The 17,088-nt window shown below is 41.1% G+C and overlaps 1 protein-coding gene and 1 long non-coding RNA gene across 3 annotated transcripts in view; both read right to left on the bottom strand.

Annotated features, from left to right (window-relative positions):
• Window positions 1-17,088, bottom strand: part of LOC126386840 (uncharacterized) — a 191,900-nt gene that overhangs the window by 7,274 nt on the left and 167,538 nt on the right. The window lies entirely within an intron of this gene.
• LOC126386822 (sodium- and chloride-dependent taurine transporter-like) overlaps window positions 1-17,088 on the bottom strand; it is a 45,467-nt gene that overhangs the window by 7,274 nt on the left and 21,105 nt on the right. Inside the window, exons 5-14 of the mRNA XM_050039417.1 lie at window positions 15,986-16,131; window positions 15,307-15,439; window positions 13,765-13,899; window positions 12,676-12,779; window positions 12,442-12,566; window positions 7,714-7,826; window positions 6,080-6,217; window positions 3,098-3,200; window positions 1,808-1,908; window positions 129-299 (exon numbers count right to left, since the gene is read on the bottom strand). Of these exons, the coding sequence (XP_049895374.1) occupies window positions 129-299; window positions 1,808-1,908; window positions 3,098-3,200; window positions 6,080-6,217; window positions 7,714-7,826; window positions 12,442-12,566; window positions 12,676-12,779; window positions 13,765-13,899; window positions 15,307-15,439; window positions 15,986-16,131 (1,269 nt within the window). The remainder of the gene's footprint in view (window positions 1-128; window positions 300-1,807; window positions 1,909-3,097; window positions 3,201-6,079; window positions 6,218-7,713; window positions 7,827-12,441; window positions 12,567-12,675; window positions 12,780-13,764; window positions 13,900-15,306; window positions 15,440-15,985; window positions 16,132-17,088) is intronic.

Genomic DNA, 17,088 nt, shown 5'->3' with positions numbered 1-17,088 from the left:
AAATTTACTAAAACCAACAAAATCTGCATTTGAAGAGGCGAATCAATAATTTTTAGCCTGTCAGTTAACGTAAACACAAACTAAACAATTTGACAGCTGCGTAGCCTCCAGATGGCTCCTCCACCCACCTCGATGAGCGGCCCATCAGATCGGATGATCTTGATGACAACCACCATGGGGATGCAGATCATGGAGGTCAAGGCCAGAGTCCAACCTATTCCGACGGCCCAATCAGGATACTCGTAGACCTTGTTGTACGTCAATGGCTTGTATTTGACCAAGGAGAAGATAAAGCAGCCCTGGAGAGGACGAAAAGGGACAGTCAGCCATTAAAGGGACAGTTTTACGTTTTTTTATCTGGTCATTCAGATTCAACCTAAATTCAATGCACGCCAATTATACTTTACAAAAGCTTTGTTTGGTGTGTATAAACCATGCGTCTGAAAAGTGAAGCCAACGCAAAAGTGCGAAAAACTGCAGTTCCTCGAATGGCCACTTGAGGCTGCCTCCAAAAGTGAGTAAATCCCCACAGACCCTCTCATTTTGAAATCATTGACTGTATAAAATAACAGACGTAGAGACATAGTGGTGGCGCCTAGTAAAGCCTAATTAAAATGTAGATAGGTGAGTTATATAAAACTTCATCCTCCCGTAACGTTGAAATTAGCTATAGAGACCAAAACCATTTTATATGCCAGACCGTACATTGTTATTTTCTGCTGTAAAGTTGGAAACTTTAACGTGGGGGCCTGGGGATTGACTCAAGCAGCCTCAAGTGGCCATTAGAGGAACTGGTAAAGTAACCATGGCATAACCCCAGAGTATAGGCCTAGCTGTAGTTGTCACTATTTCAGTGTGTTTTCAATTTATGAAAGTTAATTGTCACGTTTTAGTCACCTAAAAAATCTTGTTCAGTGTTTGGTTGGACTGAAAAGACCCTCTAAGAAGTCTGATGTTCAGTTTTTCCATTAAGTACATTTTGTCTTCATGATTTTAAGCCTGTTTTTTCACTAGCAAAAATTAGCATTAGCATTATCACAGTTAACCATAGCTGTATATGCACCGTGCTAACCAAGCTAGCAGCTAGTATTAGGGTTAGCTAACCTGTCTTGTCCAAATATGGTCACTTCTGGCTAAAAAAATCCAAGATGGCGATGACCAAAATGCTAAACTTGAGGCTTAAAAACAGGGGTCCACAAACATCGGGCCACGTCAGAGTGGGTACATCCATTATTTTACACAGTCTATAGTCTGATACACAATCTTACATGGTGACGACAACGGGTGTAATTGATCATCATTCATTTTAGTTTTCACCTTCTGTGAAGACAAAAACATTTCTGTTTACTGAATTTCAACTTAACGGACCAATTTGAAATGGGAATATGTCTCTTTAAGAAACATGAGCATGGTAGGTGACACAATGGGCAGGCTTTGTGATATGTCTTCTCTTGTTTGGTGGATGTGTACATACAGGTTTTGTTTTAATTTCACACTTGCTTTGGCAAAGTAAATGTCTGTTTTCCTTGCTAATAAAGCCCCTTTAAATTGAACTGTACTGAACCCAGGCGTACTGAAAGGCAGTGTGGCTGTGTAACACAACAGGCTGTTCAGCGTACCCATCATTTCTGTCTAAATAAAAATTTTAGTGCATGTTGTAGGGGCTGTATGCAGCCCAGTACAAATTTCAGGAAGTGGAAAAATTGCTGTCATAAAAAGAGGAAGATGAAGTCAAACTCTTGTCTCGGCTCATCATCTGTAAACTGAACCTCACTAATGACGATGATGGTTTACCGCAGGTTCTTACCATGCACAGTACAGGAGTGATAATAGTCCAGCTCCATTTCATCCAGGGATTTGGTCTGTAGCCAAGCATGTCCTCAAGTGCATCGTAGAAATTATCAACACCTGTGAGACAATAAACACCTCGTGATTATTTTATGCGTCACCTCTTACTCAGGAACAGAATGCACCAGGACTTCTTATTTCACAACAACTAATAAGCAAACTCAGATTATTTGTGCAACACATTTTGAACACAGACGCAATTCAAGGTGCTTTACATAAAAATGACACAACGAAGAGGGAGATAAAACCTTAAAAAACTGGAGAAAAAACCCCAGAGATATAGAAATAGACAGAAAATGAAGAGCAATTTGGAAAGTCAACCAACCGAAGGCACAGAGAGTAACCATTAATCATATTTCCAATCTTGGCCGCTTCGTGCATGGATGATTTTCAGCTATGACCTGATTTGTCAAGTCTTAGAGGTACTTTTGCTTTAAGGTTCTAAAAGTGATCGTAGACTTTAACTGCGTCAACAAAAGACAACAAAAAAATTGCACAGCCTAGTTTGTCAAAGAAAATGTTGGCATTGTAAGTTTCTACAAACTATTTAAATGTTTCTAAGAGATGTAGTATACAAGCTGACTTTGTTACTGGGAGGTGGAGGGCGCTTGCCAAGCTGCGGACCGCTGTTTCACACCAACAAAAACAAAACCAGTTGTTGTTTAGTGAGTCACTGCAGTGTTTGCAGCGACTTTTAAGCCACCAAGTGTGGAAGTTTCTTAGAGACCCGTCACTGTGTTTCCACCGGGGATGGTGCAACGAAATGTAGATGTTTTTTACAGAGACATCAATGTTTCCAGCAGAGATTGTGCCACCATAACTGGGTATATTAAGCCAAAACATGTTCTTTTCCAAACCATAATCAAGTATTTTTTATGCCTAAACCTAACCACACAATGCACATACAATGCCAACAATTTCTCTGGCGACTGTGTTGCTTTTGCAGGTAAAAGTATATGATTCTAAATGTACAAAAACCTTTGCGTATTTGCAGTTGCATCCCAGTAACTGTTATGTGACCTTTGCTTTTTAAAAATGGACTGTGCTGTGATACAGTTATCTATCCCGAAGAGGATGCTCTTTGAGAGAGTGCAAAGACAATCGAACATCACATTCATTGTACACAGACATTACGAGACAATACATTAGAGGCATAAATTTCCTGTGTGCTGAAGTCAGCCAGTCATTTATTAAGTATGCATCCTACAGGGTCACAGTATTTTGTTATAGATCGATGGACGGTACTCACCATAAACCCAGGCAACAGCTATACATTCAAAGAATGCCACCCACAGAAGGCACACACCGCTAGCTGCATAGTAATCAAACAGCTGGAAAACATACATGCCACCCTGCAGACAGACAGACACACAGGTTTTAAAATCAGAGTTTTTCCAGGTGCATATCAGACAATATTTTCTTACTTTCATCTCACTTTAAATAGAAAACCTGTGCAAGGTCTATTTTTGTGTCTTTCAGTGAATACAGTTTTAGTTTTGCCTCCCTCAGTGCACTGAGCTTCACTCACTAAAGGGCTTGTAAATTAAACAAGTAATTCTTAATAAATGATCATTAAAAACACAAAGTTTGGAGATATTTAAAGACTTAACACAACTAAACGTGAGCAGCCGTCCACACGTGACACTGCCACTGTGTTCCAGTGTGTGCGTACAGGCCTGTGTGTGCGCACGTGTGTGTGTGTGTCCAGTGTGAAAACTGTTTTAACAATCATGGGAATCCTAAACTTGAACGAGGCCACCGCAGCCATAAAAAGATGTCGTCATGGGAACAGCAGAGAGAGAGAGAGAGAGAGTGAGGGAGGCAGGCGGGGCAGAAAATAGAATGACAGTGAGAAGGTTGAATATTGTGTGAGAGGAACGAGAGGAAGAGGATGGATGGAGAAAAGAGTGATGATAGAAGGTGAAAGTATGATCGTCTTGATGGAAAGGAGAGGAGGGGAGTGTGAGATTAAAGCTGGAGCTGGTAACTTTTACAAAAATAACTTGTCATATTTGCTGAAACTGTCACTTTCTGCACTTTCACTTGTTCTAGTCTTTCAACAACTTTTCTTTTCACTTGAAAAAGGTCTGTCGCTCAGGGGAAATGAGCGATTTTACACAGAGGCTTTGGCATGCTAATCGCTTGGTGTAACAAAGCAGTTCGAGTCAAGATAGTTATCTGGTATTTATGTTGTGCTGTAAAACACTTTGGCATGTAAACAACCTGCTCTGTGCAATGAATCGAGGAAAACGTGTCTAATTCTGAAGAAACTTGGAGGAGTGACGCTACATCACACTGTGTCACAGTGAGTCACTTTGTCTTGGTGTAATGGAGTTTGGCTGTATTTCAAGGTAACATTTGTCAACACAAACTTGCCCAATCACAGAGGTGACAGATGTGACAAAATGTTGGCAGTCTCTGTCTTGCAGATGTCTCTTACAGACGATGAACGGGCCAAATCAAATACGACGCCACTGGAAGATAACTGATGCATTAGGCCTTTTGGCTCTGGATTCTGGTGTAGAAATACACTCCCCTTATTGACCTGATCATGCTTTCACTAAAGGTCATGGTTAAACCTGTGAGAAGGCTCAATAGACCCTTATCACAGCTGACTGTGCTCTGCTATGACTCGTCATGAAAAGCTCATGCGTAAGGAATGACGAGGCAGTTGGTTCTATGGTGAGAAAGTGTCCTGCTGAGCCTCAGTGAGACAGCGCACAATACCAGAGCCCTGGGACATTCTGAGAGTTTCACTTGTGTTTGGCAAGTCAAAATGTCCACCGAGAGAAGGGTCTATTGGGACAGGATCAGTATTGGGAGGATGTTACATCACAATGTCCGTATAAGGGAGGGAGGAAATGTTGGCTTTTTGAGTTAGGGTGCTTTCACACCTGCCCTGTTTGGTTCGGTTCAATCGGACTCTAGTTTGTTTGCCCGCTCAGTGCGGTTCATTTGGGCAGGTGTGAACACAGCAATCACACTCGGGTGTGCACCAAAACAACCAGACTGAGACCTTCTTGAAGAGGTGGTCTCGGTTCAGTTGCAAACGACTCTGGTGCGGTTGGTTTGTGGTGAGAAGGTGTTCCGACCTGGATGTGAAGCAACTGCAGTCACATGACACATTGTTTGGGTTAAACATGAGCATGTTACAGTCCTGGAGGATTATTAATGTGCACCTCCTCCTGTACTGCCTTAATATGCACATTCAGCACATCCAATGCATCAAAACATTGTTTTCTAGTTGGAGCCGCGCCTCGTTTTCAAACTGTATGGTTTGACTAAAATGAACAATGACAGCAATATAGTCCACGATGAGCAGCGCTAAAATCAACCTGCGTAGTTGTCCCTCCATTGTGACATTAGAAAGTGTCACATTTATCTTGCAAGTGTACTCTTCTTCAACGTTTGCTTTACTTCCTGGATTTTTCCCACATGGAAATTCTGACCAATCAAGAGCAGCTTTCTCACACAAGGCATTTGATCTGGTCCACTTGTAAATGCTGCCGTGAGAACATGAACCAACTCTAGGCAATTATACAACTTTGGAACAACATGAGTCGCTGATTCAGAGCAAAGCAAGACGACTCTAGGTCTGAAAGCACCCTTAGAGATAAGGCCAAAAAACAGAGGATGAACATGGGTGGTGCAGAGAGACAAAAACAGCTCTGAAAATAAGAGAGAATGAGACAGAAGATTTATAGAGAAAGAGCAGAGGTGAATGACGGGACGTGATGAGAAACACGGGACAACAGAAATGGGAGAGAAGGAGCAGGAAAGAAAAGATTTGGAAAAGCTAAGTCAGGTCTACTGTATCTATAAATACCAGAGGGAAGGGAAGTTCTCATGACTTGACAGTATAAATAGCCTCCTGTCATCTCCCCAGGGACCGACACTAATAGCTGTATGAACGCTGTTTTTCCTGGTGTATTGAACTGTGGGCTCGAGCCTGAAATGAGGTCAGCAGCCATTGTGTATATATAAATATATATGCAATTATCAATAGATGCTTTGTGGATGTTTATACTGAATGGATACTGTAATAATGACAGACTAGTTTATCCAGATGCAGCGCTTTCCTCGACTATGACGTACTAGTACTGTTGTTTTGAGGTTCAGAGCACTGAAACCATCTGGGCTGATTATTTTCTACACTGTTCCCATGTTTTGGTCACGATCACTGGTGCTGGTGCTTTTTCGGTGTCTGTTTTTCCTTTCATGGTGTTGTTACCTTGGTAACCATGGTGAGTCCAAGCAGGTAGCTGATGCAGCAGATGATAGCGATGAAGATCTCTCTGCGGTAACCCTTCCGTAGGAAGGACGGATACAGATCCACCAGTGATGTGATCTGCCCTTCCACCTCCACAAACTGCAGCAGGACAGAGACAAAGGAGTGTTAGAAAATTATACAGTGTATCTCTCCACCAACTGGTCACGTTGCAGTTAACATCCATGTCTCCTACGAATATGGATGTTATTGCAAAGATGCTACATATCATAAAACATGGATGCTTTACACACATCTTCAACCTGGCAGCACAGATGATCTCTAAAATCAGCACAGTTTCAAGATGGACACCCAAAATTCGTGTCACCAATTCAGTATCTGACAAAATGTCTTCCTTTCTGTTATGTGGACTGCTGTTTTGAAGCCTCCAGTTGGGCATTTTGGCCATTGCCATCTTGGCTTTATGAAGCCAGAAGTGACCATATTTAAACAATAGGTTGTGGATGAGTGAGGGGTGGGTCTGACTTATAGACTTTAGTGACATCTCGCAGACAGCCTGTCACTCAAGCAGCCCTGTCCTTAGATATTTGTGAGTTTGAGCCTTAATAAAATGTAAAAAGGTGAATTATATAAAAATTCACCCCCTGTGCAGTTGTCACGAATGTTGAAATAACCTACTGAGACCGAAACTTTTTGTTGTACCAGTTCGTAAACGTGTTTATTTCTGCTGTAAAGTTGGGCATTTTAACACGGGAGTCGTCAGGATTGACTCGCTTCTGGAGCCAGCCCCTAGTGGCCATTTGAGGAAATGCAGTTTTTGGCCTCATTTTTCAGCCCCAGAGGTCTATGGCCAGAAAACATTATGATGTCACAGTGGTGTCTACCTTTTGGAAATAAAATGTCCTCCATTCATCATTTTATCCTGTTAGACATTTGGGTGAAATTTTGTCATAATTAGCGTATGAATTCTCGAGTTATGGCAAAAAACACGTTTTGAGAGGTCATGGTAACCTTTGACTACAAAGTTCGGATCAGTTCATCTGTGTCCAAGTGGATGTTTGTGCCAAGTTTGAGGCATTCTTGAGATTTTGTATTCACATGAATAGCACATACATTTGGACAACTGAAAACACACAAAATATAAAGGACGGATTCAGATCCACTGCCAACTTCATCTGCCATTTTACACTTACAAACTACTAGCTTTTATTTCTTTGGTTTCAGGATGTCTACACGTATAAGGAAGTTAAATTTAAGACTTTTTAAGACCTTAAATTAGGCAAAAATCAGACAAAAATAATGAATACTTTTTTGTCTATTTATTTTGTGATACAAAGTTAAAAGACTTTTCTTGTTAGCTACTATACCCCATTTCCTGATTCATTTTCAAAGTGCTACTGTGATTTCCCGTCACGTTAAGGAAACCTGCATCTCTAAATTCACTCATGCATGAAGATTTCATATGTTAATGCGACTGGTTTATTTAAAAAAAATTTTTGTCTCCTACAGTCAGCTGACGAGTTTTTCGCTCATGGGCACCTTGATAAAAGCCGTTCATGAGTGTCAACCACTTCCTTAGCGTCTAAGTTCCTGCAGCTCTGACACCTAAATGTGTGAAAGTTCATGTTCCTGCTAACCTGACTGTCGAGGCCAAGCAGCAGCAGCATAATGAAGAAGAGGATTGCCCAGAGTGTAGGAAAAGGCATCATGGTTACAGCCTTGGGGTAGGCGATGAACGCCAGGCCGGGACCTGCAGAGGAGGGGGGTCGGGGGGTAAGAGCAGACAGAGAGGGGTGGGGGGGAGGCAACATTAGTATCACGATAAACTCATCTGATCTGCCTCCCTGTGGGAAGGAAAAACCCAAACAACGGAGATGCAAAACCAGATATGAATACATGATCAAAGCTGGGCTACAATACTGTGAATAGATGTCTGTGTGTGTGTGTCATGTATTTAACTTATAGCTAGGTGTAGTCAAGGAATGAGTATCTCTAATACACACCTTTACTTACCTGGTGATTACTTCTTTGTGAACATTTATTATGACACTTACTGTATACAATGAACACATGACATCATTTCACAGCATTTACAATCACATATCATGACAAGGTCAACTTTCTTATAATATTAAGGACAACAGAACAATAATAAACAACATGTAGAATAATATGCAACTTAAATTATTCTGAGTATTGTGTAACTGCATCTCTGCGGAAATAAGTAATAAGAGAAATCGTAAAGCACACTATCAATGGATGTGCGTGCAGTATGTAATAAATGCTAACTAGTGTATGTGTTGTATGGAGTCAAAGAGACAGTTTGGATCTTTTGAAGTGGGGTTGTATAAGGTGCCGATCCAAAGTCAGAGTATTACCTACAGTAGATGGCGGTTGGCACACCCCCAGTTTGGAGAATCAGACAGGTATGCCGGCACGGAAGCTAAGCAATGTACTGCTGCGGACTGGGCAGCAGCAAAACATATTTTAGCAACCTAAACACAATCATCAGTTTAAGTGAATGCTATATTGAGAGTATTTTCAGTGCTTCATCTTGCTGCAGTCAGCCCTGTTAACGGCTCTAGTCCCCTATCTATGCTTTCGTCAAAGGCACCAGACTCCATTGAGAAAAACAGTAATTTAAGCTCAGTGAACACAGGAGCTGCTGGTCAACGCTGCCTCGAACAATTAGTTTGATTGTGTTATTGTTTGACTTTGATGATTACAAACTAACCCTTTAAAACACCAAAGCCACACAATAACACAAACAAACTACCTGATCCAGGCAGCGGTAGACCAGAAGCTTCTGTTTTCAGCTATGTTAAATCACTGTTTTTCTCAATGGAGTCTGGCTTTGAAGAGAGCGATAGAACGACTTAAGTTCCCTGTTGGAAATCCCTCTCTGACGGCAAATTGATGTGGTGAAATTATTCAAAATATAGTGTATATTCAAAATATAGCGTATATGTTGCTTTTTTTTTTAGGTGGCTAAAATATTTTTGTTGCAGACCCCTCCACAGCAGTACAAAGCTTAGTTTCCATGGCGGCACTCCTGCTTGCTTCTACAAACTGGGGGTGTGCCGACTGACATCTACTGTATGTAACACACTGACTATGGTTAAGTACCTCATACAACCCTACTTCAAAAGCTCCGAACTATCCCTTTAAGTTACCAAAAAGACTGTAAATATTGCAGCAAGTATATGAAATATTTAACCTACTTATGCATGATTTACCTTTTCTAGCAGCTGCTTGTCTTTCAGCTGCCCGGAAAGGTAAATCAAGTGTATCTTGTTTTCTCAAATAATTTAGTTTTGAAGTATGTCGACACCATTTTGCATCCCCGACTGAATTAAGCATGATCCGCTCTATGAGGAATGCAAAATGGTTGCAGCAAAACAGCAGCAGATGCAAACAGGGATGTCAAATAAAAAGCAAAGGCTTTTTTTCCCCTTAATTTGTCGTTGATGCTGCGTTGGGAACTGTAAAAACAGAAGTTAAGAAAACAAGGAAGCAGCCATAACAGCAAAACAGCACTGCATTGCTGATAGCAAGATACATAAGTATGTTCAGTTTTTTGTTGCAAATTATGACAAGGCATCCAACCAAACACCGCGTTGACTCGAAAGAGTATCATCTTCCATTCTCTGAGAGGGGAAATGCTAGCAGAACGTTGATCAAGTAACCCATGAAACAGGATCCAAATTAAACACTGTGGTAAAACATTACTTGACTGAAGTTCTCAGGTCAACATGCTGTAGCATGTGTGCTTATTTTTGCTCTGTGAAAACAACACTGTATTCTCTGTGTATTCAGTCAGCATATCTGCTCATGCTGAAAACAATCATTCATCTGTACATCAGAATCAAGCAGCTGCAGTTAAGGCAGACTTACTTGTGATGTTCCCAAACTTTAGCTGTAAACATGTGTACAGGACATTGAACACTGCTACTGTCAATGTTTCTCTGTACTTGTCCCTTACAGATAAACTAATAAACTCATCTACTCTCAGGCTCACAGCGCATGGACACAATTTTCCAGGCTGGAAAGACTTCTTCATTAGCAGTTAAGTTCAATGTTAATCTTTCTAATTCCTCAGATACACACTTCAATTCTTAGCAACCAGCGGAGCATCAACCCACTCGCCAAACACAACACTGATATTGGATAATTCTGCAAAATTTAGTTTGGCACTGGATGTAAATCGGAGGCAACAGAATTGTCCAATATTTGTATCGACTGGGCTGGCAGCATTGACTACGCTAAGCTACATTTTGCTTTTGTCAAAGTGGATGATCTTGGGGCAAAAGATGAAACCTTGGTTCTACAAAAGCGTTTGACTTTAACAACATCACTGTTCTGGAATCAACAAAAATGACAGGTTTCAAGTTTGTGTCTATCAAACAAGATGCCTAATGTCTTACACATAAAACAGAAGCATGTAAAATCCAGAGAAGAGCAGATTCAAACTTTTTTCAAACAAGCCCCGTCTAGAAAAACAGCTTTCAGTTCTTGGTCGGTGTGTTAACACCTTTCTCTGAGTGTAACTGGTATCTGCTTTGGGATTTAAAAACAAGCATTAATGGAATCCTTGTGTGATTCTGTCAGAAAACCAGCCATGACCTCCAGCTTCAACTGAGCTAACAACAACAAAAGTTGTATTTGCAGCCTCATGGAGTAATTGTAACTTATCATCAGGTAACACTTTATACTGAAAGAGGTATAGTTTGAGTTCATGTTGAGACTTATGGTCGCTTGAGAGTTTTTCCAAAACATCTCCAAAACATGTGATCGTAAAAATGCATTTCAAAATAGGGATGCACCGATCTATCAGCCGAACGTCTGTATCGGCAGATATTCGTCTTGTTGACTGCCATCTACCTATCGGCAAACGAGATGCACAAATGAGCGAGATGCTGCCTGGCTAGGTAGACAGGCATGGAACGGAAGACAATAGAAAATGTACGATATTTGTTCGCAAGCTAGCTCACATTAACTAGCAAACTATCTTTCCATGTCCGTCACGTTAGGAACTGCCCACATTCAAAAAGGATATCTGATCGGCAGGTGATAGTCACTCTCCTGCATTCGCACATATGAGACCATGCCCCAATGCTACATTATGATCAGCAAATTTGTGCAGGAGAGCTAGTTAACGTTAGCTGATAGCTGTTAGCAGCCGGATAACAGCTAATGGAGGTCGCATTGGCTGTGTTCAATATCATTCACTATTCACTATATAATCCTCTACATAGAACTCCCTAGTAGAAGTGAATGAGTGAATGATTTCGGACACAACTACTGAGTTCCGTTACGAGGCGTTCAAGCTCTATTCAGGAAAAATTACTTTGGTGAGGGTAAATTATAACTTACGTTAATTTTAGGTTTTGACGAAAAACTTTAATAAATACAGCTGCTTGAAGGGGAAATTTGTTGATGTTTTAAAATAGACATTGAAGAGGCAGTCTTGATATATACATGACAAAGAGTGAATAAAAAAAAACAACAGAATCGAAATAAACAAACAAAAAAAATATAAATAAATAACATTGGTTTCCTGGTGAATTTCATCGGTGCATCCCCAATTTTAAAACTGCGATACAGTCTTTTCTTAATTTGCCTGATATGTTCAGCAATCAATGTTTACCATGGACTTTAATTATTTAGTTAGTTAGTAATTTCATGGCTGTGGGCCTTAAAATAAATTAAAAAAAAGATGAAGTTGCCAGTTCTAGAGAAAAAAAGACTTGTAGAAACAACTAAAAATGCCAATGTGTCACTCAAGGACTCCCTGGAAGAAGAGATCCTGTATCTTAAAGAGACCTTTCTAGCTAAACACAGGATAAATAATAGGAACCACAGCAATGGTGACGTCCATTTGTCTCATGTAGACAATAAAGGATCCCGTCAGGACCAAAACTCAGTATGTTTAAGCTAGCAAACTGGCACAAGATGCACTGCATATCATCACACAGCTAGTTCTATGTCTAAATTATGTCCCTCAATGTCTCTAAGTCTCTCTCTTCATAAACTGAATTTCCATCATCTCTGTCTTTGTCCTAATCCATCCAACTTGCTCTACTCGACTGATGCGCTACCAAGCCGATCAAATATGATCATATTTTCTCACATTCTGCTTTTGTCAAGTAGTGTTTGATTGCGGAAACTTCCATATTCCGATGCCGTCATTTGTAATTAATCAAGGAATCCATTTAATACCAAGTTGCCATTCAATTCGAAATAAACATGTTGGCGAATTCTCTTTTGGGATTCGTTGCTGTTTTTCTTTGTAATTACTGTTATTTTAATTTGTTAACCAGGAAGCAGCGCCCACCATCACTGCCGCCTTTACAGAACCCTCGTACCTGACTCTGCCACATCAGCAATGTCCACCCCTTGCTCTTGTGCCATGAAGCCCAGGACGGAAAATATTGCGAAGCCAGACACAAAACTGGTACCACTGTTGAGGGCTCCCAGCAGCAAACAGTCCCTATGTCACACATATGTCATGAGGAGGATTTGTTAATGAACACACAAGGATCCCTTCACTCCCCTCTGTCCCCTACCGCTACCCCCCCCACTGAAAACTAATGCCTCACCTGTAGCAGTTGTATTTGTACTTGTTGTAGCTCCCCAAGGACGTCATGGCGCCCAAACAGATGGCATAAGAGAAGAAGATCTGGGTGCCGGCGTCAATCCATACCTGTCAGGTAGGGGGAGAAAGTGGGGACAGAAAGGCTGAGGCCTGCTGATGAGGGGAAGCACAGTGGCATGAGTACTGCATAGAGAAGCTTGGGGGGGGGAGTGAGGTCATGGGTAACACTAATATGGACTTGGGAAGTCATGGTCTGTAGAAAGTCACTAATTCTGTTGGCGCAAAGCGGCGCAGCGCAACCATCAATGCTAGATTTAGACCACGAGAGTTGTCGTTTTCACAACCAGAGCCCACTTTGTGCAAGGTGCAAATCTACTTGCACCCATCTATGAAGCTTGGGGGTGTAGGTCTTATAATGAGGTCTGTTCAGGCACATTGTTGACATATTGCTATCTTGATGCAGCATAAAGCGACTGCGCCATTGACCATTGAGTATTTTCCCGCTAACTTAAAGGACGCATTATTCAGACAGTAAGATGCGTCACTTAGACACGTTAACAATGCCTGTACACTCACAGAAGGACGCACGGATGGGTTGCAGGTGAGTGAAATAATACATCATTAATGAGGAAAATATTACTGACATTCTCTAAAATGTGAACATAGCAGAGATCAGAGCAGAGCTGCTGTCTGATTCACCATTAAGAGAGACTGTGTGGATTTACGCACAAGGAGCAGCACTACTCAGTAATTTCAGAAGCTAAAGTTTAGTTCTGTTTCCTCTGTCAAGTTTAGGACTACAGGTGCAGGTTCACCTGGCTTTTAAAGGGATTCGGAGAGGCAAAAACACCTATGATTAGTTGAGGGACAAAATACCACCCCTTCGCTTCTTGCGCCTTAGTTTGCACCTAGATTATTCACCATTTAATTAACCAAAGTGTAGTTGGACACACCCTAAATGCACTTTCATCAGGCACTTTAGACCATAAGCTATAGATTGTTTAAACAGGGCCATCTATGTGCAGATGTTGGACTTGTTCAACAAAGAGTGGCGCACACAGGGTTTTCTCTCAGGCAGCACAGGGGCACCTACCTCTGGGTCCTTCAGACGAGCGAGGTCAGGGTACAGGTAGAACTTGATGCCAGCAGAAGCACCTGGCAGCGTCACACCACGAATCAACAGCACGATGAGCATGACAAACGGGAACGTGGCTGTGATGTAGACCACCTGAGGGAGATCAAAACACAGAGAAGCAACATTATGGAAAAACTCCAGTTTGTATTTTTCTACAGGGGAAAACTACGGTTAGTTTGTTTCTGAAGCTTTGAGTATAAAAAATGATTTGCCTTGGCCATGACATGGATGCTAATTTGTTATTTGGTCTACTAGCTTTCATAACAGGGAATTACATTTGATGAATTTGTGAACTCTGGAAGTTATTTTTTGGATTAGGACAACAACAGACCACAGGCTGTCCTCTAAATCAATAGCAGTGTATCACTATCTGCTATTTGGAAAGCAGCGACCACACTTGGCCTTGTAGGAGTGACTTTATTACCAGAGTTACAACTTGGAGCAACCAGAGAGCATAAATCAGGCCAGACCGATCAATAAATAGTGTTGAGGCTATAAAAAGAGCAGTCTTGGATTGATTGAGCTGCGTCTGGTCTCAGGCGGGTTGTTGTTGTTGTTGTTGTTGTTGTTGTTGTTGCTCTAACAGCAATAGAACATAGTCTGACATGTTCCCTTTATGTATTCATCCAAGTTTACATCCATAAACCAATACAGTACAAAAAAGAAGCCGCTGCAGAATTCCCCTCCATGGATTTTTTTCTTGTTCTGTTCATTAAACAGAGAAATATGTGTACGGTAGTACAGGACTGTAATCATCAAATTATCAGCCTATTTCTTCCAAATGTAGATGCATGTCAACATCCAGTTACAGATACATCAGCATTAGTGTGAACATCGGGCAATAAGTGACAAGAAATGGCAGCGCACGTTTGGGATTTTAAAAACAGAATGCCATTATAGTTTGTTGAGATGAGTGCACCCACAAGTGTGTTATTCTCCTGCTGTTTACTGTTTAACTTGCTTATGTCTCAGGTGATATATTTGTTTGAGGAACTGCTGCTGTACAGCACAGCATCTCTGGGAGAAACCACGACAGCAAAGTGCAACCTGGCCCCCAGGAATGCTGCTCAGCCATGCCGCCAATTACCCCAGTGATCCCAGATTTTTTTTTGTCTTGTCTTTAAATAATTTTGATGTATGGGCTCGGGAAAGAGACTTCCATATTTGTTTAATTAGACTGAAAAAATGCACAGGCATTTCCTGCTCCCTCAGCCCGCCCATGCCTTCAGAAAAACTTGCATTTTTTTTGCACTGAGTTGGAACATAGCCCCTATTGTTGTCTTCCTCAGACCACAGTGACAAAGTCATATGAGCATCATCCTGTCATGGTTTCCGGCAGTCATTATGATACAGCAATAATACAAGTGGACAAGTCAGTTCTTGATTTTGAGTTCAACAAGTTCAAGAGGAAGAAAGCTTTGTTAGTCTGGATTAACAGAGCAAAACACATCCAGCTAAAAAAAACAATAAATACAGGACAGTACAGAAACATGTATTTACCTTGCCGGTGGACTTGACTCCCTTCCAGATGCAGAAGAAGCAGATGACCCAGACGAGCAGTAAACACAGAGCCAGGTCCCATTTAATAGGACCGATGTCGTCGATACCATTGCTGATACCCAACACATTATGTCTGCAACATAAAAAGGAAAGCTCCATCAGCTTGTGGGTCCATCTGTGCAACACAGTCACAGCACTTCATGACATGACGGCAAAAAGCTTATAACAATCAGCTTAAGTTTTAAGCCTAGTTACAATTTTAATTTGAGAGCTACTGCAATCTATTTATTTAGGTCCGGTCATATGAGGGAATTCAAAGAACTGATATTAACAAAGGGAATACTACAGGGAAACTTTAGTGTATGTTTAATATGAGTTACTAAGAAAACAAACCAATAACTTTACAGCAAAATAACTGTAATGTCCACAAGAGATGGTTTTATCATTTCTAATTTGATTGTGTTGGTGCCAAACACACTGCCTGATAAATGTTTGACAATATAAAACCTAAATACCCTGTCGTCTTTAGTATTGTCCAAATGTTTCTGTGTATGTCCCTGTATTAAAGTTCCTCATCGTATTAAATGTCAGACATTTATTTAACTTTTTAAATGACAGGACGAGAAAATTTTGTGCACTTATGCAAGCGAGCATGTATGTGTGCTCTTATGTAACTCACTCCCAAAACTCGGTGACGGGGGAGGTGAAGTTGGAGGCGTTGGCGGCCAGCCAGAGGGATTTGTTCTTGCGGTAGGTGTCCTCGATGCAGCGATGGGTGTTCCAGGGCTGATTGCACTTGGCCCAGGGCAGCTCCGGCTGAAAACACTGGAATTAAAAATTAGGAGCTGCATTAGAGGACAACTTGGGACATACTCCTTCCTAATTGGTGTCCTCGTAGTTCCACTCAACATAAGCTGCTTAAAATCACTGATTTATGGACACACTGGGTGAACGGGCGAAGACAGATTCTCTTTTCGTGTATATGGTAGATGGTCACTGTCTAATAATACACTCTGAGAAAATAATAATACTTCTTTCAGTACCAGGATCAGCAGATGAGTCTGACACCTTCCAAAATTTTGTACCATAAATATCAGCCACCCTCATCGTAGTCTGTAACGGCTCAAAAGGCGCCTGCTTTTGGTTAAGGGCCACCATCAAAGGGCTTTTTAGGTTAATGTGTCGCCCTTAAACCAGATTCAAAGACATCAATGAGGCTGTACAACAGATGACAGACCTGTTCTTAGCCTGAGACATTAACATGAACTCTGTTCTTTGCATTGATTTTGCAAGAAAAAAAAAATCATACTGTACTGAAGTTTAAAAATAACATGGGTTTAGTCTAGTTTAGTTAAAGGGACAGTTCACCCCAAAATCAAAAATACATATGTTTCCTCTTACTTGTAGTGCTGTTTATCAGTCTAGACTGTTTTGGTGTGAGTTGCAGAGTGTTGGAGATATCGGCCGTAGGGATTCCTGCCTTCTCGGGGGTGAACTGTCCCTTTAACTTCTAAGACATTAAAAGCTTGTTGAAAACTCAAACCTCCATTTTTTCTCCTCTTTTATTTTTACTTTACATCTTCAAGCTATCTATCACATTTTGATGAAGCTTGCTTTGCTCTGTTCTTTACACTTCTCTCACAAATGCAGCATCATGACTTATAACACCGACTGCTATTCTCCTCTCTGTAGGCAGAGTGAAGAACAACAGAGATTTTTTTTAACCTGACACACTCATACACTTTTTTGAGCGAGGTACGATAAGCTGTGAACTTACTGATT

This window comes from Epinephelus moara, chromosome 24, assembly GCF_006386435.1.
Source record: "Epinephelus moara isolate mb chromosome 24, YSFRI_EMoa_1.0, whole genome shotgun sequence".
In the NCBI taxonomy this organism is placed as follows: Eukaryota; Metazoa; Chordata; class Actinopteri; order Perciformes; family Serranidae; genus Epinephelus; species Epinephelus moara.
The sequence above is the reverse complement of the archived record's forward strand: the minus strand, read 5'-3'. Positions and strand labels throughout refer to the sequence as shown.